The sequence below is a fragment of the Antechinus flavipes genome, chromosome 2 (assembly GCF_016432865.1).
Source record: "Antechinus flavipes isolate AdamAnt ecotype Samford, QLD, Australia chromosome 2, AdamAnt_v2, whole genome shotgun sequence".
NCBI classification, from domain to species: Eukaryota; Metazoa; Chordata; class Mammalia; order Dasyuromorphia; family Dasyuridae; genus Antechinus; species Antechinus flavipes.
Window position 1 is genome coordinate 258,590,793 of NC_067399.1, and position 25,747 is coordinate 258,616,539.

At 36.7% G+C, this 25,747-nt stretch overlaps 1 protein-coding gene across 4 annotated transcripts in view; it reads right to left on the bottom strand.

The window, feature by feature from the left end:
* The window catches only part of PNPLA7 (patatin like phospholipase domain containing 7), a 223,467-nt gene that overhangs the window by 80,546 nt on the left and 117,174 nt on the right, over positions 1 to 25,747 (bottom strand). For all 4 annotated transcript variants that reach the window (XM_051976848.1, XM_051976847.1, XM_051976851.1 and 1 more), the window contains 2 exons: positions 14,870 to 14,939; positions 11,962 to 12,111 (listed from right to left, as the gene is read on the bottom strand). In XM_051976848.1, the coding sequence (XP_051832808.1) occupies positions 11,962 to 12,111; positions 14,870 to 14,939 (220 nt within the window). The remainder of the gene's footprint in view (positions 1 to 11,961; positions 12,112 to 14,869; positions 14,940 to 25,747) is intronic.

Sequence of the window (25,747 nt, forward strand, 5' to 3'; positions counted from 1 at the left end):
CACTTTGGCAGTGGACGAGAAAGAAAGAGGTTGTGGAGATCCTGCTTCCATCCCCTTCACTTCTACCCCTAAAGACCACGAATAAAGACTAAGGACTTTTGCTTATCCTGACTCCGGCTGATTCTAAGGTGTCCTGGGTACTAGCATGGTCATCATAAGGAGAGCAAGGGATAGTTTATCTATTAGATCTTTGGAAAATGGAGGAATTTACATCTGAAGAAGAACTAGAGAACATTATGAAATGCCAAATGGGAAAACATTAAATTAAAAAGGTTTTGCACAAACAAAACCAATGAAGCCAAGATTAGAAGGGAAACAAATAGGCAAAACAATTTTTGCAGCCAGTGTTTCTGATAAAGGCCTCATTTCTAAAATATATAGAGAACTGACTCAAACTTATAAGAAAAATAAGTCATTCTCCAATTGATAAATGGTCAAAAGATATGAACAGACAATTTTCAGAGGAAGAAATGAAAGTCATATGAAAAAAATGCTTAAATTACAATTGATTAGAGAAATGCAAATTAAAACAACTCTTAAGTACTTCCTTACATCTCTCAAATTGGCTAAAATGACAGGAAAAAAAACAATGATAAAGCAGAGGATGTGGGAAAACTGGGACACTAATATATTGTTCGTAAAGTTGTGAACTGATCTAGCCATTCTGGGAAACAACTTGGAACTATGCCCAAAGCACCATCAAACTGGGCATACTCTTTTTAATTCAGCAGTTTCATTGTTGGGTCTATATCCCAAAGAGATCTTAAAAGAGGAGAAGGACCCACATGTACTAAAATGTTTGTATTAGCTCTTTTCATGGTGGAGAAGAATTGGAAACTGAGTGGATATCTATCAGTTGGGGAATGGCTGAACAAGTTATAGTATATGAAGATAATGGAATATTGTTGTTCTATAAAAAATGATGAGCAGGCTGATTTCATAAATGCCTGGAAAGACTCATAAGAACTGATGCTGAGTGAAGTAAGCAAAACCAGGACATAGTTCTGGTATGTACTATGTACATGTACATTTAGTTTTTCTTTCACAATATGACTAATATGGAAATATATTTCAAATGATAGTGCATATGTGACCCATATCAGATTGTTTGCTGTCTCAGGGAGTGAAGAGGGAAGAAAGAGAGAAAAAAAAATCTGGAACTCAAAATCTTACAAAAGTGAAGGTTGAAAACTATCTTTACATGTAATTAGAAAAATAAAATACTATTATGGAAAAGAAAACACTAAAACAATACTGTTTTGACTATAAAAAAAATTCTAAAGAAGGGGTTAAAAATCATGAAGAAGCTATGGATTTAGCCTAATAGTCCAGATTTTCATTCTACAGATTCTTCACTCTGAGTATGACTATAAAACTTTCTTTCCTTGGGCTCATTTGACTGCTGTCCTGGATGGGCTCTCTACCCTCTACCCGTTTATGTTTCACCTCTGCATGTAGACAGACCCACTCATAAGAGGTGCCTTACTCAGGTTCCTGACTCTAATCATTAGGGAAGGAGAAAATCCAGACAATTCTAGTCAGTCAATCAGCATCCAGGCTGGGATGAGAACAGCCAGGGCTCCTGCCCTCATTCTTTCCTTAGATCTCTCCCTAAGGTGTCATGCTCCTAATGCCTAATTTAGCAACTGGCCCTGCAGCCCAACTCTGTTTACGTAGAAGTGGAATCTTATTTTCAGCAGACAGAAATCAGAGCTACTTGAGGGCCATTGCACAAAGCTTGAGGTTTAAGCTGAACTGTTAATAAGGCCTCACACTTGGATAAAAATAGCCTTGCTCCGTGTCATGTAGCAACAACATAAAGAAAGCCAACTGTTTTCTAAACTGTTCAAAACTGCTATCACTGTAGTAGTTTCCTAGGCTCAAAAGCACCTTGAAGCATGTGAGTTTCCTGTGTTTAAGGTTGGGAGACAAGAGTTTTCTTTAAGGTGGAAAAGCTCCCAGAGAGAAATAGAATTTCATTCATTAAGTCAACAAGAGACAGTAATAAACAAAAAGTAAACAAAGCCCAAGCCTTGTCATTTGGAAATTATGTGGAAAAATGAAAGAATCCCTATTGACACAGGAGATAAGCAGGAAAAAAAATGTTTCCTCCTGTTCAGTTGGGACATTTTCTCAAGATCTCTTGTGTTCTTGTCTTTGGATAAAAAGAGGAGAAAAGGAAATCAAAAAACAAGACAAGTAGAAGAATGACTTTAGGAAAAGAATCTACATTTGTGATTCTGAGAATCAATCTGTAGATTTTCCCCAGAAAGTATAAAAGGAAGGAATCCCAACTAATGCTATTTGTCTGAAGCTTCTGAGAGCCCAAAATTCTGAGATCCTGAGAAATTATCTCCATTAACCTCTACTACAATTTACATAGGACAGTTAGCCATACAGGCAGTAAGAAGAAGTATTGCCTCTCAGCTTGACAAATCTCTCCAGGGTCCTCTCATATTCTATTCTCTACCATACCCAGACTGGTTACGATGATGGCTGTATTACAAGTTAGCAAGTCAGCCAAATGGAGAACTATAATGCTTTTCAGGATCTTTAAAGTTCAGCTCTTTTGCTAACATGAATCTAAGGGGAGACAGCTTTAAAGAACAGAAGATCATCTCCTCTCATCCCCAAATAGAGCCTTCTGGTCCAAAAAATGTCCCAATTTAAGGGGTTTTCTAAGGAAATGACTTAAAGTAAACCAAAGGGCCAAAGGAAGTAGAAGGCCAAAGAAAACATCCAATCTCTGGGAAGTAAAGTAGGCAACAGCAAGGTAAAGGGAGTGTTGAAGCCACCTCACCTGGGTAAAGGAACTTAACCTTCTCAAAAACCTGCCAACAATGTGGAGCAAGAAATAATCTCCAACAAGGAAATGAAGCTAAGAAAGAATTTCTAGTCATTTTTCTATGATAACATGCTAGGCTACAGGCTGCCTCAGTGGGGATCCAGCATTCCCAGTTCCACGGATCTCACAACAGAACAAACTGTCCCAGCCATGAGAGCCCAGACCAGCACACTGCTCCAAACCAGTGAATATCTCCTGGAAAGTTAGGACAGAAAGCTTTCTCTTGGTTTACCCTATTCACATGTACCTTCATCTACAAAGGGAGCAGGTCTAAAGCTCTCTTTTCAGCTCTGGGATAGGACCTATGACACAAAGCTATTTCTACTTTCAAGATCAGTCAGAGAGTGTTTATGAGCTAAAAGAGGGAGAGATTCATAAGCACCTAGTTGCACTGCCACTACACATCCAGGAAGAAGGATGCCTGATTGAAAAGCAGAGAGAAATAAATTGCAGACAAATCCTATACTGAGTTTCAGCAACTGGTGATTCTATATTTGGAGATTGACTCTTGTATATCTGAAATAGCTAACATTTATATAACACTTTTAGATTCGCAAAGCGCTTTATAAATATTTTAACTCATTTTAATCTCACAAACACCCCAGATGGTAGGTTCTATACTTATTTCCACATAGCAGATGAAGGAAGAGAGGTTAAATGACTTGCCAGAATCACCCAGCTGACAGGTATTTGGGGTAGGATCTGAATTTGGGTCTTTCTGATACCATGTCTAGTGTTTCAACCACCTCTGAACTCCAATTTAGTACAGAACTGAATATAGACACAATATCTCATTGTGGACTAAAATTCTAGAGAAGGTGATACTTTGGCCTTCTCAAGAGACTGACTCAGTGGAGATACAGATAGAGAAATAGCTCTGGGCCAAGTACTGGCTCGCAGGTCAGGCAACCTTTCTTTTGCCTTGAAGAAGCAAGCAATAAGAAGTAGGTAAGAGCCAAGATGGAGTCAGTTCTTTGTAACACTTCACTGGTCACCTTTGCTGCTAGGGCTAATTCCTGCTCATCTACCATATATAATTATATAGAAGCGCCTTAAGATATCCTTAGCATAAATATTAGATATCTGTAAAAATGAAACCCTTGAAGAAAGGAGACCCCATTTTAAAAACAAATTTAAAAATTATTTTACAGGTAACTAGGGAAAATTAAAAAAAAAATAAGTTTAAAAAAATAAAAAGAAAACCTCAGAGACTTTACCACTATCTTATTATTCCCTTCAAAACATAAAGCGATACTAGCTTCTGGCAGTCAGAGTTAAGGGGTTCTCAATCTCAAGATCCCCAAGACAGCAGAAGATCTCCTCTGAAAGGGATTGTAGTTACACAGGTATCTATCTACCTGATAGGATTTCAGTCCTTAGCTTTTCGTATTCAGAGTAGTAAATGGCTTGCTCTAAAGGAAACCTAAAGCAATCACAGATCTTGAGATTCAATACAAAAAAAGGTAATGAATAGGAGATGGTATGTGGAGCAGAACAGTTACTTCTAGGACTTCATGGATCAAGAGCTGAATGATTGTACCATGTACAGAGTATCTTCTAATCAAGTCATTCTCCACTCTTTTAATGTAGTAAGTTCTAGAACAGGTATATCTTATGAATTTAGTCCAGTTCTCAGAATTCTAATCATTATGTCATTTTTCTCACTATAAGTGAACCTGAGTCTCTGGGAATCAAGAGGCAGTTATGGACTTAAACTGATTCTGTGTACTTATCACAAGATTCTATGAATAAGCCACTTCTTTCACTATGGTGTTTGCAAATTTCTTGCTCTCTTTAATCCCAAGATTCAAACTTTGTGATTGTTGAGGCAAAAATCTTCCCTCTCCTATTTGTCTCAGGACTGTCATTCCACTTAAATTTATTACATAGTCCAAAATTCCTCGTTGTAGTTATCTATCAGCCTTAGTTATTTATTTTATGTTTTTTGTTTATTTATGTTTTATTATTTATGTTATTTAATTCAACTGTGTCCTTACTGGTATAAAATAATCTTTCTATTCTTTCCTGATTGATGTACTATACTCTGTAAAATAGCTATGCTAAATCTCCACCTTTCTCCTTAAATCTCCTATACCATATTTCCTCCTTTCTTTCTGAGCAAAAGACTTTGCTTCCTATTTTACTGAGAAATAGGCCATTTATTACAAGCTCGCTCTCTCTCCTACTCCATTCTTCAAAACTTCCCTTTATCATTCTCCAATCTGATAACGAGGTGGGCCTTCTCTGTGCCAAAGCCAATTCTTCCACAATTTTATTCTATTTTTAAAACTTTCAACCCTACTTTTTTGAAAATTATTTTTTTCAATCAGCAAAAATTTACCTTCTTTCCCTTCTTATCCCACTCCTCTACTCAATTGAGAAAAAAATTATAAACACATATAGTCAAGCAAAACAAATTTATTCATTGACCATGTCTTAAAAAAAAATCTCATTCTATACTCTGAAATCTTCACCTTTATGAGGAAATGAATAGTATGTTTTAACATGAGTTCCCTGAAATCACTCTAGGTCATTATATTGATAAAAGTTCTCAGGTCATTAAAAATTGTTTGTCCATATAATTTTGCTGCATGTATAAATTGTTCCCCCAGTCTTATTCACTTAGTTCATAAGTCTTGGACTTATTCCTTGTTGTAGTTATTTATCAGCTTCCAGGTAATTGTTTTGCTTTTTTTCTCAAAATAAGTTTTACTAGGTTTCTCTGAAATCATTCCTTTCATCATTTCTTACAATACAACATCAACTTATCATATTTACATATCATAACTTGTTTGGCCATTCCCAAATTAATGGGAACTTCCTTAGTTTCCAATTCTCTGCACCAAAACATTTGCTATAAATATTTGTGTACATGTTTAGAGGTGGTTTTGCTGAGAAATAATCCCAACTTTAATTTATGCTTCCTGTTATCTCCCTTTCTCCCTTCTCTTTTTCTCCTATTTCCCTGTTTGATAAAATGTATTTTTGTATTCAACTAGAGAGAAAGAGAGAGAGAGAGAGAGAGAGAGAGAGTGTGTGTGTGTTATACATTCATTTCTTCTCTGACCACTCAAATGAGGATGTAATTCCCCATCTCCTTCTTCCTTATATAAACTCCTATTTGTGCATCCCATTATGTGAGAATATTTATCCAATGTTTATTCCCTCATGATTGTTTGCTTATATTTACCTTTTTATGTTTCTTTTGACTCTAGCATTTGTACTTCAAGATTTTCTTGAAACTCTTATCTTTTTTTATCAAGGCTGCTTAGAAGTCCTATATTTCATTAAAGGTTTATTTTTTCCTCTGTAGCATGATATTAATTTTTGCAAGTCCTATTTGTAAGTCCATTTCATTTGCTTTCTGTAATATCATATCCTAAGCTTTCCATTCCTTTCTAGTACTGACTGCTAAATTGTGTATGATCCCAACTCCTTAGGACCAGAATGTTTTCTTACATAATTTTTTTTTCTCCTTGACCTGAGAGTTCTGGATTTTAGCTATAATGTAGCTATAAAGTTTTTATTTGGGAATTTTTTTTCAGGTTATGACCTGAATTATTTCTATTTCCACTTTGTCTTCTGGCCCAAAGGTATCTGGACAATCTTCTTTTATGACTTCTTGAAATATGACGTCTAAGTTCTTTTTTTTGTTCATGACTTTCAGGTAGTCCAACAATTTTTACATTTACTTTCCTTAGTTTTCCAGGTCAGTTTTTTTGTTTTGTTTTGTTTTCATTTTTGTTTTTGTTTTTTTTTTGGCTATGAGATACCTTACAATTTGTTCTTTTTATTTCTTGTTGTTTCATGAAGTAATTAGCTTCTATTCACTCCACACTACTTTAGTGAAGAAGTAGGCCCTGTATGTATAAAAACCCATGTGTTGTGAGAGCTTGTGTGGCTTACAGGAAAATGGAATAAATCTCTCTAGCATTTTCTCCCATCCTTTTTCAAAGGAAACTTTAATTCTTGCCAGGAGGGAAAGCAAGTAATTGAGAGCAGAGTATTACTCTGCTCTCCTCAGAAAGAGGGGATATCAGACTAGAAGTGTATCTATCTGCTCCCTTAAATATGTTCACATAGGGTTTCATCTACTGTCTGACTGCTTTGTCATTTTTGAGGAAAGGAAAACACCAAATTCTATATCCCAGGCTTGACCCCTCTCCCTCTAAATATAAGTTCCACAATAAATCCACATAGCAAATAGTAGAGACACTCACTTATATAAATCATAGGAAAATAAAAATCAGAAAAGGTATACGTTGGAGAATACATACCAGATAATAAGGGGTGAAGGAGCTTTTCTTTTGGGAGTGAAGTAATTCAGCTCAACCAAGAAAGAGAATACTTGATCTCGCCCAAGGAGAAACTCTCTGAAATCTCTAATATAGCAAGCCAAAGGTAAGAGCATATTCAAGACTGCTGGCTCAATTCATGTCTTCCCACAATTTTTTCCTTTGGGAACCTAAAAATAGCTTAGTCTCTCCCATCTTTCTTCTTGAAGATGGAAATGAGAAGTGCTTAAAATGATCAAGTGCTTGAAGACTCCAAGTTTGAGGGGTCCTTAAGTAAACTCATACTTGAAGAGTCCCAAAAGATTGCAACTCCCTCACCTCTTGCCAATTTCCTCATGAATGGTAGGGCCTTGATCTCTACCAATGGGCTTTGGGATAGGGATTACATTAATTTTCAGGGAGTTTGTTGTTTGGGTAAAGTTTTGTTAATTCTCTCTTTCAGTTCCTTCTTCCACAACTCATTTATTTCCCAACTTTTTTTCTTTTACTAAAACCCTCTTTTATTAAAACAAAAACAAAAACAAAACAAAACAAAAAACCCCAACAACACCATATCAAATTCTTAAAAAAAAAAAAATTCTTGCTTCATCTCTTCCAGAAAATCAAGTTGAATTTGTGCCCAAAGTTGTGTTTTTCTTTGAGGCTTCCTTTACAGATATTTTGGAGTCATTCTCTTCTGAGTTTGTGTTTTGAGCATCTGTCACCATAATAGATTTTTACAGTGGGATTCTTTTTTTCTTTATCATTTTTCCATCTTATATCTTGTTTTACCATTTTATATTAGGTTCAGCCTCTGCACATGTTTGGAGAAAGTGTCTCAGAGATATTTTGGAGAAAACGATGTCCAGCTGCTTCACTCTTGGGGCATCTAATGTTGTGTTACTCCAAACTCTCAGACATCACTCAGGCTGGAACCTCCAAGAGTTCAGTGTTCTCAAAGTGATCTGATATAGGGTAAAATCCATTTGCTGGGTCCTTGCTCTGAACTCTATAAATTCCTACTCTTGCTTTGGGTCTAAGTGGCAGACCTATGGACTTGCTCCATTTGTAGTTTCAGAAGACTATCAGACAGCTGGAAAGTTTTTTTGGTTCAGAACTATAGCCTTGCTTTGATCTGAGATTTCTGCCTTGATGACTCTTCTTTAGACATCAGACTTGGCTGGAAGTAGAAAGTGAGACCTGTGATCCTGAGATTTAAGTCATATAGCTGTTGCTTGCTTCTGAACATCCTCTGTGATGTAAGCACACAGCTTAAGGACAGCAATGGTCTTCATCCTGGATTGTAAAGCATAGGAGCAGGTATACTCTTCATTCTACTCTGGATCAATTACCCAGAGCCATCAAGCAGCTGGTTGGCACCTGTTCCTGCACTTTACACAAGTTTCATCCCTTCTATCTGAATCTTGGACCTCTTTTCCTCCTGGCCAGAGTTCAGTCCTACTGTTCTCTATGTACATCTTGGCTGGAAAAAAAAAATGGCGCATTGTGATTCTTTCTTAGATTTCTTGAACAGGTTTGGGTCTGGTGTTCCCTCTGGGTTTCTCTGGAGTTTTGGTGGACAGCTCCCTGTACTTCTTCCCAATACTTTGCCATCTTTGCTCTCACACCTCCTCTTGTGCTCTTGCTCTCCTTTCCTCTGATATTAAGACACCTCTATCATTCCTTCCCTGTCTTATTTACAGTCTTACCTTGTTTACGGACAATTTAAGATGCCACCATCCTTTAAAAAACAAACTCTTCACTTGGCCCTGCCATCCTCTCAAACTATCAAGTCACCCTGAACCTTCCTCTTTCCTTTTCTGGCCAAATTTCTATGATGAAGAGTCACCTATGATGATTCCATTTCCTCTTTGCACACACTTCTCAATCCCTTATAGTCTAATTTCTGATCCCCCCATATAATTGAAATCACTTTCTCCAAAGTCATCAATCATTACTTAAATGCTAAATCTAATGACCTTTTCTTAGTTTTCCTTCTACTTGATATCTTTCTAGTTTTTTCACGCTGTTGACCACTCCTTCCTCCTGGGACTTTTTCTTTTCCCCTGGCTCACAGAATCCTGCTCTCTAATTCTTCCACCTCTCTGACAGAATACAAAGATAGAAATGGAAAGGGTCCCTACCCTTAAACAGCTTATATAGTTTACTGAGGTGGGAATCAACATCATATGTGCATAAATAAGTACAAACTTTTAAAAAAATACAAAGTAATTCTGGGGGTGGAGGGTGCTAAGAACTGAAGAGGGTTAGAAAGAGCCTTGTGTAGAAAATGGCACTTAAGTTGAATATGGAACAGAAATGAACATTTCAAAAGGCAGATTTTAAGAAGAACATTCCAGGAAAGCAAACAATCTTTACAGAGGCATAAAGGTAGAAACATTAATATTATGCATAAGAAATAAATACAAGTAGACCAGTCTGGCTGGAATGTGTAGGGCAGGAGAGGGAGTAATGTAAAACAAGATAGGAAATGTATTTGAAACTAGATGGTGAAAGACTTTTAAATTCAAGATGAGTTTGTAATTTAACTTAGAAATAATAGAAAACCACTGAAGTGTCTTCAGCAGGGAAGTGACATGGTTAGACTTGTGCTTTAGGAAAATCAGTTTGTCCCTGCCCAATCCCACTTGGACAGACTTGCATCTCACCATTAAATATCAGAGGGCAAAGCTAACCAAGCTGATTCAAAAGTCTTTCTCTAGTACTTGACCTGCCTCTCATTCAAAATCTCCCTTTCCCAATCTTCATGCACTTGGGTCCCTCCAGGCTCCAGGTTAGAAAGAGAACAAAACTGCTAATATCTACTGGATGAGCAAGGAGTCACCAACTACACTTATCTTAGTTACATGGGAGACCACCATGCCACTAGAGCATATCATCTGCCCTGATCTTGTGCCCTCCAATCCCAAGACATTGCAATTGTTCCTCTTGCTCTATCCTGACAATGCCTGGGCCTTGCCACATATCCTTCCTGCATATATCCCTACACCTTGTATCTCTCATTTATAATGTGAGCTCATAGAGGATAGGAGCTATTTTTGTCTTTTGAATTCTCAAAGCTTAATACAGTATTTGGTACATACTAAATACATTTCCATTTAGTGGAAAAGCAGAGACACTTGACCAAGAAACTAATTAGGAAAAGAAAGGTAATGAGGGCCTGAAGTAGTCTGCTGATCATGTGACTGGAAAGACAGGGATGGATGTGAGAAATGTGAAAGTTAGAACTGACAAAACTTGGCAAATGACTGAATGAGAGGGCTGAGTATTTCAAAAGATAAGTTAACTCATGGTGAGATCACCAAGCAAACAAGCACAAAGAAAGAAAATTAAAGGACCCAGGATACTCATGTACATATAGTGGCATATATTTGATGATCTTACAAAAGGTTAGATATGTAGAAGGAGAACCAGGAGAAAACAATGTCATGAATCCTGAGGAAGGAAGAATTTCCCAAAGGAAAAGGTAGTTAACAACATCAAAAGCTACAGAGATGTCAAAGAGGAGACAACAGTTCCTATTTGCTGGTGGATTTGGAAGCCAGATTGCACAAAATTGTAATATCCCAAATTATATAAGATTGCTGTGCTTTCAAGAAAACACTTTCACTCTGAAATTTTTCTATATAACAATCAAGAAAGCTGGATTTTTTACCACACTGGGCTTTCATGTTCATTCTTTGTTAGATTTCTCCAGACAAAAAGAAGTTTCTAGACAAAAGAGAAACCTGGGAGTTTGACTATTTGGTCTGTTCCAAAGATTTTCTTTTCCAAATTCAATGGATCTGGAGCACTGACATAAGGTTTAAGAAACTTAATTAAAGAACAACAAGACCCTCCTGGTTATAACTTTTTAGAAGATTTCTTAGTAAATGAGAACATACAATGGAACATGCCAATAGTGGGAGTATAGGAGATGAGACATCTGTCACTGCTCAGCAACTCAACAATTCTTTGAACAAACTCTGTGCCTTCTTAAGGCCTCTTCCTCCAGGATTCAGGAAAGTTCTTGACATTACATATCCTTCTGGTAAAAAGGAAGTTTCCTAATTAAGAAACTTAAGAGATTTCTGGATTGGAAAAGACGTAATTACATTTCAAAATAACATGAAAATGAATATTCCCAGAAAATATTCTCTATTTAAAATGCAAAATCATCTTCTCTAAATTAGAAACACTCTATAAGTCAGCAGAAGGTACTCCCCTTACCAATTCTCTACTTTTACTATTTCAAGTAACTGCAGAGAACCTGTTGTGTGGGATGAAGAAAGCTAATTTATTGCCATATTATAACAAATCATGACATGCTGTACCTAAGGAATAAGGAAGTTCTATAAGAATAAGACAAAACTTGGTCTCCATAGTGACTTGGTCAAATCCTTTTGCATTTGTTTACCCTCATCCATAAAATCTATAAAATGAAGAAAATACTTCTTCCTTAATTTACAAAGAGGTTGTGAGAACTAGGAAGATAAATGTATCATCTAAGAAATACTCACGATATTAAGTACTCACAATATCACGATATTCAGGATTTCATTCATCTGTTAATAAGCTACTCTATAAACTCATTCATCTTCATGTTATATTACAAAGGTGCAAAAGGACAATTATTATAAAGTAAAATACTAAGAAAACTAAGAAAGAAACAATTTGTCCAATGTCTTATTGCAGGGGAGTGGTGAAAAGAAGTGAATGAAGATGCTCAAAAGACCTTTAAGAAACTTGAGTAACTGATCAATAAATCCAGATTTGTATACCAGGACAAATAAAATCTCCTTTCTTATTTATTAAATATTGCCATTTATAAAAGGTGCTTACCAATCCCACTGAGGGCATGATTGAGTTCCAGAGTAAATGTAATGAGGGGCACATCTTCTGATACTGGCATGATGGCCACTGTTGAAAGGTTACTGGATGGATTCCCAGAATCCCACTTGTTGCCAGAGAAATACATTCCAAATTGGTGACCTGAAAAACATCGAAGAGAAGGCATTAGGCCTAAAACCTAACCCTCTAATATTGCTACACCTCTCTCTCTCTGAGGGAGATAGAAAAAAAGAGTCAGATTTTGCCTAAGAGGAGCTTATTAGAAACATTACTGTGATATATAATAAAATGACACATTATAAGAGACATAAACAAAGTGCTGTGTGAATTCTGAGAGAGAAGGAGGAAAAGAGAAGGTGGGGAGAGAGAGTTAGAAACAGAGAGAGACAAAGAGAGGTGGAAGAAGAGGGAAGAAGGGAGGGAGGGAGAGAGAGGTGACTTCAAACTGAGAAGAATAAGTAAATGTTTTATAAAGGATATTGCACTGGGCCTTTTAGGAAAAGGCTTCTTTGGAGAACATGAACATTTATCCTGTTAATGTGCTAAGTGTAAATGTTGTCCTTTCATCTTATTTTCCAGCAAAAAATAATGTAGAGAAAAGTTCTCTCAGATATTTTCCATTTGTACAGCACTTACAAAGAACAAAGACTGCTGATTCAAAGCGCTTTCTATTTCACCATCTTTCTTTTCCAATAAGTGAAATTTTATTTGGTCATATTTTTTATTTGCCCAATATCACTCGCCTTGTATGGTCCCAAAACTTCCCAGCTGAGAAAAATCTAAGGATCTTCTCTCAATCTAAGGCAATTCTCTCAGTCCAAAACTGCCTCCAAGGCTAGCCTCTGGCCAGGACCCTGAAACAGCACCCACTATAATATAAAGCAAAAGGAAGTTTCTGTCCTTTTTTTTTTGTGAGAACACTGTGAAACCACATTACAAACCATCCAGGCATCAGTTTTCTTCCTATTGCAAGATAGTACTGGAAGCTCTAGTGCCTGAAGTGCCCAATGAATTGGGCCAAATGCCACAAGTCTTTATTGAGAGAGTCAATATTTTGCTTAGAAAACAGCTTCATGAATATCTTCGTGGCACTGGAAATGATCATAACATGTCTCATGTCTCTTTCCTGAAATTATCTTTGTTTCTTGTAGTATCTTCTGTGTTTTCAATGCTCTCTTGTCTCAAAAATGTTCTTAGAACCTTCCCTTTCATTTCAGTTATTATACTGCAGCCAGAGTGAATTTCTGACTTCTGTTGTATAGGTGATAGTTTTTTTTTTTTTTTAATAATTTAAGTTGTTCTGCCTTTAGCAGTGGGAGTAGTTTAATGAGATCAACTATGCACTTTCAAACAATGAGTGGCAATGCATTCAGAACACGTACTCAGTTGGCAAATGAGATGTGTCATCTTCATGTTGATGTCTGTATTGAGAACATCCTTCTACTCATAGAATGTCCTTTAAGTTTTAGCCCATAGTAGAGAATTAAGTGGATGACTATCGGCATCATTTAGAACATGAGGAGGCCAATACAAAATGACAGCCTGAGAACTTGGATCTATTACAGGCTCCTAATAAATACACCCAAGTGTGTGCCAGCTTCAGGAAATTCACTCTCTACAGTTGAGGTTAGAACTGGGAGAAAATTAATTAAAAGTCATCTGAATGTGAAATGTTCAAGTAACAGACTCATCATTTTGTCACATCTGAATTTTCTTCCCATGACTACCACATGACAGAAACAGTAATTCCTGACAATCCAGTTAAAGATAATACAAGATGCCTCCATCTCTGGCTCTTCTAAGGAGTTTCAGATAAATTTCTCTCTCCTTCCTGTAGTTTCTGAAAGTAAAGAACATATTCTATTGCCTTTGGGGGGTGGAAGGGCAGGGAGAGGGGTGACTGGATCTGGGTTGGAAGTTTAGTGGCCACTCATAGGCCTAATATCAATACAGTACAAAAGCTTTTACTTGATTCATTATTTCAACCTGGGGTTACTTTGTTCCTTCTTGGAGCCTGATGTTCCACGCTCTGGGGTTTACCATATTACTGCTGGACTTAGTGAAGAAATCCCATTTTTTCAGTCCTCCTCCTTTTCAGACCACCTGAACTCAAGAGATCCTCTAGCCTCAGTCTCCCTGTCATAGGGATCAGGGTAGAGTACTACCAGACCAAGGCCCAAAGCCCATCGGTATGAAATTCTCCTTATTGGGAGAAATCAATGCTGCATTCCCACATGAGGAATGGAGCAGAGGTTAGGAGAAGATCTGCTCTTCAATCTCTTTAGACTATTCAGTTTCTTCAGGATCTTCTGACTTGCAGGTTTGAGAGAGCAGCCCCACTTCAGGTTGAAAAGGACTCTGGGAAGAAGCTGACATAAAAAATTCTAGTCCAGGGACTTTCCCCTTTATTTTTTGAGAGCAGAGCAATCTCTGGCTCTAACCTCTTGATTTGCTTCCTGGCAGGAATCAGTCTCCCTTGGAGAAGGGAAGTATGGAGGATGAGATCCTAAAGAGATATCTGTTCTACCCTCCCTGTGTACCAAATAAAGATTAACACCTCCCTCCCCCACAACCCACACTACAAATAAGGTCAACAAAAGATACAGTGAAGTTAACCTTGAAGCCCATGTTTCAGCCAAGTTCTTTTGGTACTTCTGGCAACCACAATCTCTAAACAAGCTCCATGATGGACTATACTAATAATGAATTCTTGGCTTTGTACATGGTTTCAGTACATTTCACAATGGACAAACAAACTGCTTGAGGACTATGCTGAAACATCCCCTGATGGAAGCAGAAATTCTTATTGCTGTACAATGAAGGGTCAGCTGAGAACATCTCAGCTCAGAAATGAAGGCATGGGGGTTATGACATTGGCAGTGTTTTTAGGCACAGTTACCTGGTATAGATCCCTGCTGAAGATTGCCAAGGATCTTTTCCCCAAGCAAATGGATCAGTCTAGTCACAACCTGGTGATAAGGAAGAAAAAAGATGAACACAAATCAATACTTTACAACAAACAATGCAATGTATGCAAAATCCTATGAGGATACTCAAGTAATGACAGAAAGATTTATGAAGCAAAACCTCCAACCTATTTTTCCAAAATTGGTAAGGTTTGTAATAAGATTACAAAGCCACATATTCTATAGGTAGCATGATAAGTAGATGGCAAAGAAATAAGATTTTTTTATTTTGAAAAGTATATAGTGATAAATCATACTAAAACTGGTAATATTTGGGCAAAACAAGGCTAGAAGAAAGATATAGAAATAACTAATAAAAACTATTTGGTTTATTTTTAATATAAAAGTTTTTGAGTTTTTAGTTTCAGAAGGTTGGGGGGGAGGGAAAAAATTAAATTTCAGTAAGTCCCTGAGTCATTTAGGGCTTTGTTTATCTCTAATAATAGCCATAACCCCAGATAACTCACATATGTCTAACAACTAAAACTACTACTTGCAAATTATGTTCCTTCTCCACCATATTCTGATTCCCAAAAATCATACTAACATTATTTAAGGAGAATAAATGTGTTGGTGCTAAAAGTCATTGCTGGGATTAAAAGGGCTTTGCAGGAGAATGAGTTGAACCATTCAGTCTAAAAACAATTGGATCTTTTATTTGGTGCATTGAAGGGAAGGCAATAGAACTTAACAGTAAAGGGAGCAAGAGCCATAAGGGAAAAGTATGTATTAGGGCAGGCCACTCACTTTTCCCATAATGGGGCAGTCAATGATACCTGCAAACCAAGCAGTCTACTTATCCTTCTGATGACATTTCTGAGATTGGGAATGCTATTTCCAAAGCAAGGCTGAGAAAGTTAAGGGAAAGGATACAATTATGGATGTTGCCAGGGAGCTTCTAGAATAATAATTTTTCGGTCCAGGGTAGGAAAGAGTCTATTATAATCTTTTGACAGGTGTCTCTAAGGATTTGACTAACTGCCATTAGGACTCCTGGGTCTATGCAGCAGGGAAACTCAGGTATTTTAAAGAGTGGGTGGAGTTGCTGAGGTAAGCATAATTGACGTCTTGCCTCTGAGATCATAGGCACAGAGATACTAGTTAACTCTGAGATCATAGGTACAGAGACCCCTTATGACTCTTGCTCCCTTGACTGTTAAGCTCTATTGCCTTCCCTTCAATGCGCCAAATAAAAGATCCAATTGTTTTTAGCCCTGAATGGTTCAATTCTAACTCCATTTAGGATTCCAGAGAAAGAAGAATTAGGCAAAAGAGAGAGATTAAGAGGACAGGACAGAGAATGTTTATGGGATAGAAAGTCTGTTGAAAAGTGAAAAACTAAACCAAAAAACATGAGTATGGATGAAAATAAGTGTGATATACTAGAAAGGGCACAGGATAGGAAGTCAAGATGCTTGTCACTAATTATGAGACCTAAATTTCCTCTCTAGGTCGGAAGTTTCTCATAAAGTGACACTATATCTGAGGGCCCTTTTAGTTCAATCAATATCTGTTAAATTAAGAATTTTATTGATGTCTTCCTGAGCTGATAAACTGGCCCTCAGCACTCTAAGTGGGGGGAATTTAGGTTAGATAAAAGGAAAAATTTCCTAAAAATGAGGGCTATTAGACACTGGAACTGGTAACCACCAAGGGAGGTTCTTTAAAACAATAGATTCTAATCTTTGTGAAGAGGTTGGGGTATAATCTTCCCTGTGGGTCAAATGATGAACTAGATAACTTATATGGCCCACTTTAGCTAAAAAATTCTATAGCTCTTTTAATCATTTCTGGCTCAACTTTGTGCCAACATAGGTATAGTGATGCACTGGCATATGATATAGTAGAAACAGAAACACAAGGGAATGCATTAGGAATTTCAGGATACATGGGTATAGGAACATGACAAAAGCAGCACCAATGGGAACTGGAAAGGAGTTTCCTTTGCATGAAACTGAACTAGAAATACATCAAACTCCAGTTATATATGTCTAATTTTAAAAATGATCATTTTCACAACTAGTAATCAAAAGTTCAAAATAGCTATGATAAGACACTAGCAGCTGGAATGCTAAGGCGGAATAGCAGCTCAACAAACCATTGTTTACCAGTTAAACACCAGTTTTCCTACTCATCAAATTCCATGTATTAGTTTTGCTAAATGTTAAATAAAAAAGGATCAAGTGAGTCACAAAAGGATAGTTTAAAAGAATGCTTGCTAATACCTAAAAACGATATGAACTTTCAAGGAGCAAAGTGAACATGAAGCATATTTTCAAACATAAGGTAACATTAGATAGAAGGTAACCAGAAGAATGGGTAGCAAGGTAACACAGTAGATAGAACAATGAGCTTAGAACCAGGAAGATTCCTCTTCATGAGTTCAAATATGGCCTCAGACATTTACCAGCTGTGTGACCCTGGGCAAGTCACTTCACTAGTGTGCCTCAGTTTCTCCATTTATAAACTGAGCTGTAGAAGGAAATGACAAACCACTCCAGGATCTTTGCAAGGAAACTCCATAAGGGCTCATGAAGAGTCAGATAGTCCTGAAATGATTCAAAAACAATGACCAAAATACACCAGAATTTGGGTGTATTGAACTTCTTTGCAACACTTTTAATGCCTTCAAATTTTTGCAGCATTCACCAAGTCTCAAAGAATTTTCTATCTAATTTTGTCCTTAACAATAGGCTGGGAAATGTTTCTGGTAGTACTATTTCTACCATTCTGTGTACTAAAAAACAACAGAGAAGAAATAAATGACTTGCCTAAAGAGTCAGTGGCAATTAAATGTTTCCAATAGTGAGGGCATTTTCCACAACACTTCACTATCTCATCCCTCCCCTTGGGAAGAGCTAGAATTTTGAAAACAATAACATTTATTGTTATGAGTATGGGGCTCCAAATTTTGTTTCATTTATAACAAATGGAAACAATACTTCTTTTTCTAATTCTAGAACAGCTATATCACTGGCACTGTAGCCATGTCCATTAGCAAGATATGCATGGTTAATATGGCTGATACCAGTTCAGAATCTTTGAATAAAATCTTGGAACCTTCAATTCAAGAAACTGCAAACATTGAGAACATAAGTGAAGAGCAGCCCAATTTTATGCTATATTTTAGCAAATCTAAATCATCTAAGTAAGTAAGTGTTTTATGCTTTCTGTTCAAGTCAAAGAGCTTAATGTTTTTCTATAAGCAAAATCTGATTAATTTAATTGGTAACAGTTATTCTCACTAACTGGAATTTGTAGTTGATGTGTCCAAGTGCTTCTGGCAATGGACTCTATCCTCCAGAAAACACGATCTGTCAATGGAATAAGATTTGTGAGAAAGGTACAGATACAGTCAGTGCAATGATGTAATCCGTACACCTCCTGGGCTGGTACTGCTCTTTCTGTCTGGAATTCTATTCATCCTTTAAGGTTTAGCTCAAGTCCCACCTCTCTATGAAGCTTTTTTTCTGATCTTTGGCAGTCTACAGTGAGTTCTCCCTCCTACAATCCTATAGTATTTCTTTCCAATCTAGCAAGTACAGCATTTGTAAAGCTCCCCTGAGCTGGATGCTAGAGCTACATAGATAAAATAATAACTGTTCTTGACTTTCAAAAAGTTTATATTCTAATGGGGAGGAGGGAAGGGAATACAACATGTAAACAGAAAGTGATATACTTCAAGTGGTCTGAGGAAGAGGGAGAAAGCACTAAAGGAGATCAGGAAATGGCTTAAAGGAAGCTTTACCTATTTTGCCAATAAGTAAAGATAAGGAACAAAAACATCCTCTGGATAGGGAATAGCCTGTACGAAGGCATGTTGATGGGATAGGGAGTGTCACATTTATGAAAAAGCAATCAATCAAAAACCACTTATTAGATATCTATAGTGTGGTGGCTCTGGGGACACAAGAATAAAAATCTCAGTACAAAGGAAAGAGCCCTGACTGTAGTTAGATAATGCAGATTCAGATCCCTTCTTTCTCCTCCTCCTGTAGTCCATTTTTCATCTTTACAATGAGATGTCTGAGGTTCTAGCTCTAGATCTATGATTTTATGAGCCCATGAAACAATCACTGCCCTCCAGAAGCTTATATTATGTTTGGAGGGAAGACACAATTCATGCATTTAAGCACAGACAGAGTAAATTAAAGATGAATTTAGGGGGGAAGCATGAGTTACTGAGAGGGTCAGAAAAGTTCTGTATAGGAAGTGGTACTTGAGCTGAGCTCTGAAGGAAACGAAGGATTCTAAGATGTAGGACTGAGAAAGGAATTTATTCCAGGCTTGGAGGGGGAAAGGGACAACTTCTACAAAGGGTGGGCCAGGAAACACTGTCATGTGGGAGATACAAGAAGGCCATTCGTTCAATCAGAGTGCGTGAAGGGGAATAACACACTTTATACTTGGTAAGAAAGGCTGGGGTCACATTATAAAAAGGCTTTAAATGCTAGAAGAGATCGTGTTTGCTCTTAGAGATAATAGGAGGCAAACAGCGACATGGTCAGATCTTTGTTTTAAGAATATTCCTTTGGCAGCTGGGTAGAAGAATCATTACAAAGGGGAGTAGCTGTATAAGGATGACTTGGAGAGCTGAGTGAAGAAGGCTGTTGCTGAAGCAGAGGGAGAAGTGATCAGGATCATGGACATGTGATCAAAAGGGATAAATGTGGAGGGAAAACTGAAAAGACTTGACAGCCAATTGAACAGTGAAGAGAGGAAAAGGGAAGAGTCAAGGACACTAAAACTGAAATCCAGGGAGCCTGGAAAGGTGGTAGTATCCTTGACAGAAACAGGGAAGTTTGGAGGGATGGTTTTAAGAGGAAATAATGAGTTCCATTTTGAATATGTTGAGTTTGAGATGCTTACAGGACATCAAGTTAGTAATGAGGGAATGGAATCCAGAATAGACCTAACTATATTAGATTCAATTTAATTCAAGAAATATTGACTAAGCTCCTGTTAACTGCCAAACACTATGCTAAGAATATAAGAAAAAAAAAAAAGCCCCTGCTCTCAAGGAATTTACAATCTAATAGGGGAAAAATACATAAAAGGAAGCTAAAAAGGATTGAGAGGTGTTAGTGTAGAAAAACTAACATAATGGTAAGTACCAGATAAGTGATATAAAGAAATACTCTTTAGTTGCTAAATTCAGTTTTATTCTTAGTTTTAGTCCTTTTTCTGGTTTCCTACAACCTTTGACATTATTGACAATACCCTCTCTTCCCAGATACTCTCTCCTCCTTGAGTCTCTGTTTTTTCCTCCTTCCTCAGATTCCTTTCCTGGATCATTTATCAATATTTTGCTCTGAGCTGTAATTCCCCAAGGCTCTGTCCTGAACTCTGTTTTCTCTATCCAGTCTTTCTCAGAGATCTTTTAAGCTCCCAAAAGTTCAATAGACATGTCTATAATATATCTCTCTGATTCCACAGCCCAGCTATTTTTCATCAGCTGTACCATCATTTTAATTATCTTTTTATGAATGAAGGCTTTTTTTAAAAAAATCACATTAGCTAGAATATGGGCACCCTGAGGAGAGGGACTCACTCAGTAAACGTTTAATGAATGATGGAATTACAAAATTGCACAATGAAAAGAGTTAGGAAGACGACCTCAATTATGCTAGCTGTGTGGACACATCACTTAATCTCTACCTCAGTTTCCTCAAATGGAAAATGGGGATAAAATTGCAAAGATATGCAATAATATCTACTTCCCAGGGTTGTTGTAAGGATTAAAAGAGATGATACCTGCAAAAGCTCAGTGTCTAGCACATAAAACGTGCTTAATAAAAATTTGTTTCTTTCCTTTTAGGCAGAATTAATCCCAAATAGAGAAGTTTTGTTTGAAATGCTTTCCATCCAGCTATTTGCTTTAACAATAAGTTATTCAGGCTAGCCAATGGCCTTTGGTGGAAGAAGTCTGGCCATCTGCAGCACATCCAAATTGCTAATGTGTCCCATACAGCTCTTTCCTTTGGCAGCATCTTGTATACTCAAGGACTGCTGCCAGAACAACATATTAATGTTCAAAAAAGAATTTGAGATAATGCCTCATAAAGGACTTAAAAATTAAGAGTGATATCACAGGGAAAGAAAACCAGTTACAGAAACTGTTAACAAAAAAGATCTTGCCCTAAAGCTTGGCAGTGGTGAGCTTTGTGTTTATGATCCAAAGGGAGGGGGTAGTATAATCATCCATTCAATAAATATTTACTGATTGCCTACTAAGTGCAATGCATAGGAAGGAAATTTGTAGAGAAAGCTAAATTAGGGGGTATAGCAAACAGCATCCTGGGAGTCACAAGTGATATAAAAGAAATTAAGGGATTAGAAAGCTAGTTCATGAATAAGTTATGGTATATGAATGTTATGGAATATTATTGTTCTATAAGAAACAATTAGCAGGATGATTTCAGAAAGGCCTGGAGAGACTTACATGAACTGATGCTGAGTGAAGTGGAACCAAAAGAACATTATACTCAGCAACAACAAGATTATATGATCAACTCTGATGAACATGGCTCTTTTCATTTTTTCTTTTTTGACTTAGCAGGAGAAATTGAAATTTTATTATCTATCTTTTTATTTTTATTTTTTATTGTAGTAATCTTATTTATTTTTTAATACACATTACTTTTTCAATCACGTTGGGACCGAAAAACCAGAGCAAAAGGGAAAAATCAAAGAAGAGATTAAAAAAAAAACAGAAAAAAGAAATGAACATAGCATGTGTTGATTTACATTCAGTCTCCTTAGATGTTTTTATGGATGCAAGTGACATTTTCTGTCCAAATTCTATTGAGATTGCTTCAGATCACTGAACTACAACTCAAGCCTTTCATCATAATTGATCATCGCACATTTTTGCTGTTATTATGTACAATGCATTCTTGGTTCTGTTTGTTTTGGTCAGCATCGGTTCATGTAAATCTTTCCAGGCCTTACTATAATCATCTTGTTCATCATTTTTTATAGAACAACAATATTCCATTATCTTCATATACCATCACTAGTTCAGCCATTCCTCAATTGATGGACATCGACTACTTTTCCAATTCTTTGCTACCACAAAAAGAGCTGCTACAAACATTTTTGTACACATAGGTCCTTTTCCTTCCTTTATAATTTCCTTGGGATACAGACCCAGTAATGTCCCTGCTGGGCTAAAGAGAAAGCACAATTTGATAGTTCTTTGGACATAGTTCCAGACTGTTCTCCAGAATGGTTGGATCAATTCACAACTCCATCAACAATGCATTAGTGTCCCAGTTTTCCCACACTCCCTTCAACATTTATCATAATCCTTTCCTGTCATTGTAGCCAATCTGAGAGGTGTGAGGTGGTACCTCAGAGTGATTTTTTTATATAATTGTAAATGGCTGTAATTGTCATCTGAAAATTGTCTGTTTATCCTTTGACTATCAATTGGGAAATGACTGTATTCTTATAAATTTGGCACAATTCTTTATATATTTTAGAAATGAGACCTTTATCAGAAATATGCTTTGTAAAGATTTTTTCCCAGATTTGTACTTCCCTTTTAATTTTGTTTCTGTTGGTTTTGTTCTGCAAAAACTTTTTTTAATTTAATGTAATCAAAGTGGACTGGCTCTTTTCAACAGTGAGGTGATTCCAGCCACTTCTAATAGACTTGTGATGGAAAAAGCTATCTACATCTAGCAAGAGGACTACGGGAGCTGAACATGGATCACAACATAGTATTTTTATCTTTTTTATTGTTGTTTGCTTGCTTGTTATTATCCTTCTCATTTTTTCCCCTTTTTGATCTGATTTTTCTTGTGCAGCATGATAAATATAGAAATGTGTATAAGAGAACTGCATATTTTAACATATTTTAGATTACTTGTTGTCTAAGAGTAGGGGATCGGGAAAGAGAGGAAGAAAAATTTGGAACACAAGATTTTGCAAGGATGAATGTTGAATACTATATCTTTGCATATATTTTGAAAATAAAAAAGTTATTATTTTTTTTTTTAAAAAGAAATCTAATCCAATAAGATTTGACTAAGGAAAAACAAAAATACAACAAATCTTAAGAATGACATTCTGAAATTTTCTTTGGACCAATGAAGCCTAGAAAGCAGTCCCTTGCCTGACAGAGGTAGAACCAACCTAGCTGTGTGCTACTTCTGGAAAAGGTTGGGAGATTAATTAACTACTGTTGTCATAGGGCTTCCAGCTCTATTAGGAAAGGCACTTAATTATTACAAGATAATATTTCTAGCTTCAAATCTTTGGTGGTAGTATATTAAGCCTCTTTTTCTCTAGAAAATATAGATCTTCATTAGGGATCATTGACTAATTCAATACAAAGTAAATTAAAATAGGTAACTTATTTTCATTCAAGATAGAAAAAAACCAGTCACATCATTAGAAAGAGAGAACAGGTAAAAAGCAGATTGCAAAATTTTTAACAATCTGTAGATAACTGGTTGGTTAATTTTTTTGTAACATCTTGCCCTTCCCTTTCTATTTTTAATCTTTATTACAAGGGATGGCTTGTTGGGATAGCAGGGAAGGAATATATTGAATATATGAATGTGATATAATAACAACAAGTGTCAATAAAAATTAATTAACAACAACAAAAAAGTGGCGGGGGAGGGGAGAGGAAACCAAGCTGTAGATATGAGCAAGGCTAAAACAACTTTAAAATGGTATGTTTACAAGGATAAGGAAAATGAACCAACTTCCTGTAGACAAACTGAGAGAATTCAGTTCAGCTCAACAAACATTTAGGATGTGCAAAGCACTAAGCCAGTCACTAAGAATGCAAAAACAAAAATGAAACAATCCTTCCCCTAAAGGGCTTTATATGCTATTGGAAAGGAGAAAAGATGAATGTATACAACATGCACAGATGAGCAAATAAAAGATAATAGGGAGGAGTAGCACTAACAGTGGGATGAATATCAGGGACATGGCAACTCCCAGCACACACACACACACACACACACACACACACACACACACACACCCCAGCAAGAAAAGGCCCAGAAAGCAGTTGAGCCTAAAAGAAAATGGGCCTATAGTTCATGTAGGAGCAATGTTAATATAATAAAAACATATGCATGTCCAGTGATGGAAATTTTAGAAAAATATGGCAGCTTTGACTTTGATAAAGACAGATATAACAAAAAAAGAGGAATGTTCCTAATATAGAGGAAAAAGTCAAGGTACAAAATGGAGAGACAAAAAAATCTAAGGTAGGAGAGCTAGAAATCCTTCCAGAGAAATAACTGATTTGATAACATGATTATTTAACCTAAAGCTACAAAAAAATGGCTTTCCAGACAAAGAAACAAACCAAGCTTTACAAAAGTTCCTATGGACAGCCCCAAAGTTCATCTCTAGTTTCTATTCACTTGAGTATGCCTGCACTAACATTTCAATTCTAGAAACATTCTACTCCATTATGCAAACATCTTAATCTGATATATGAGCTGGTACTCCTTAAATGCACCCATACTGTGTACACATAGCTATCAAAAAAACTGGCCCTTAAATTTCAATCATTAATTCATTCATTTTTTAGTTCCAAAACTCCATTTGTGAGCTCCTGCTAGTTGAGTACAATCTAAGATTTAGCCCAAGGTCATCAGTAGGGCTGCTGGACACAAAAATCCTATAAACCCTTCATACCCAGAGCAATGACCTGACAACAAAGTACAATCATTTCTCCAGTGCCCAGTGTGAGCTGCAGGGTGTTTATGTTCTATAGGATGAGTCATCGTGCTGCTGTCATAGCAACAAATAGGGAATGCTAAATAATACCATCAATTCCAGATCTAATATAGGAACTGGGCTGATATTTCCTTGAAGCTAGGGGAAAAAAAGACCTGATATTTTCTCATTAAAAAAGCTTTGATGTTCTTTTTAAAAAAGAAATGTTCCTCATTTATAAGCCCTATATAGATCATCTTTTACTGAGATTCCCGAGTGAGAATTTAAATTGAAGACTTCAGATTTTGGATATCCTTGAAGCAGCTAAAAACAAAGGCAGTAGTGAATGCTGCAGAATTGACTGGCTAAGCATTTCTGAAACTATGGCCTCCCAAGTATTCTGCCCCAGAACCAGAAAAAATCCCAAGCTTGGAGGAAGACCAGAGGTATTATAGTATAATCTGTACTCTAATAGGAATCTTTTCTATATCTCTGGTAAGTAACATTAAATCATACAAATCCCAGATTTCTTGTACACAACCTCTTGATGCCTCTTCCCATTTTGTATTTATATAGTTGATTTTTTAAGCTCGAGTGTAGAATACTTTATATTAATTCATCTTATGAGATTTCCCCCCCCCCCCCACAATTGAGACAGTTTTGGAGCCTGAATTATCAGTTATCTCCTCCATCTTATTGTCACCTGTAAATGATATAATCATGCTCTCTCTGCCTTCATCCACATCATTGTGCATAAATGCCAAGGACAAAAGCTCAAACCAATCAATTAGAGCTAAGTCACTTACTCAAAGCTGAAGTTTATGTGTGGTAAGGGCTTGTTCCCCACATATAGCAGGAGGTATCATTGCACAGCTCAAAGGGAGGCAGAATAGACATTTAAAGCCTCTTCCACACCCTTTTCCAAGGGAGACTTTAATTCTTGTCAGGAGGTGAAGAACCAAGGCTGATCATTCTGCTCTTCTCAGAGAAAGGGGTTACTGGGCTACAAAATTGTGGTTATCTACTCCCTTAAATATCATTAATCTGTGGAATGTAGTTTTCAGGTTCAAGATAAACTTCTAATCACTGTTCATTACATGAGGAAAGAGGGAGTCAATCTT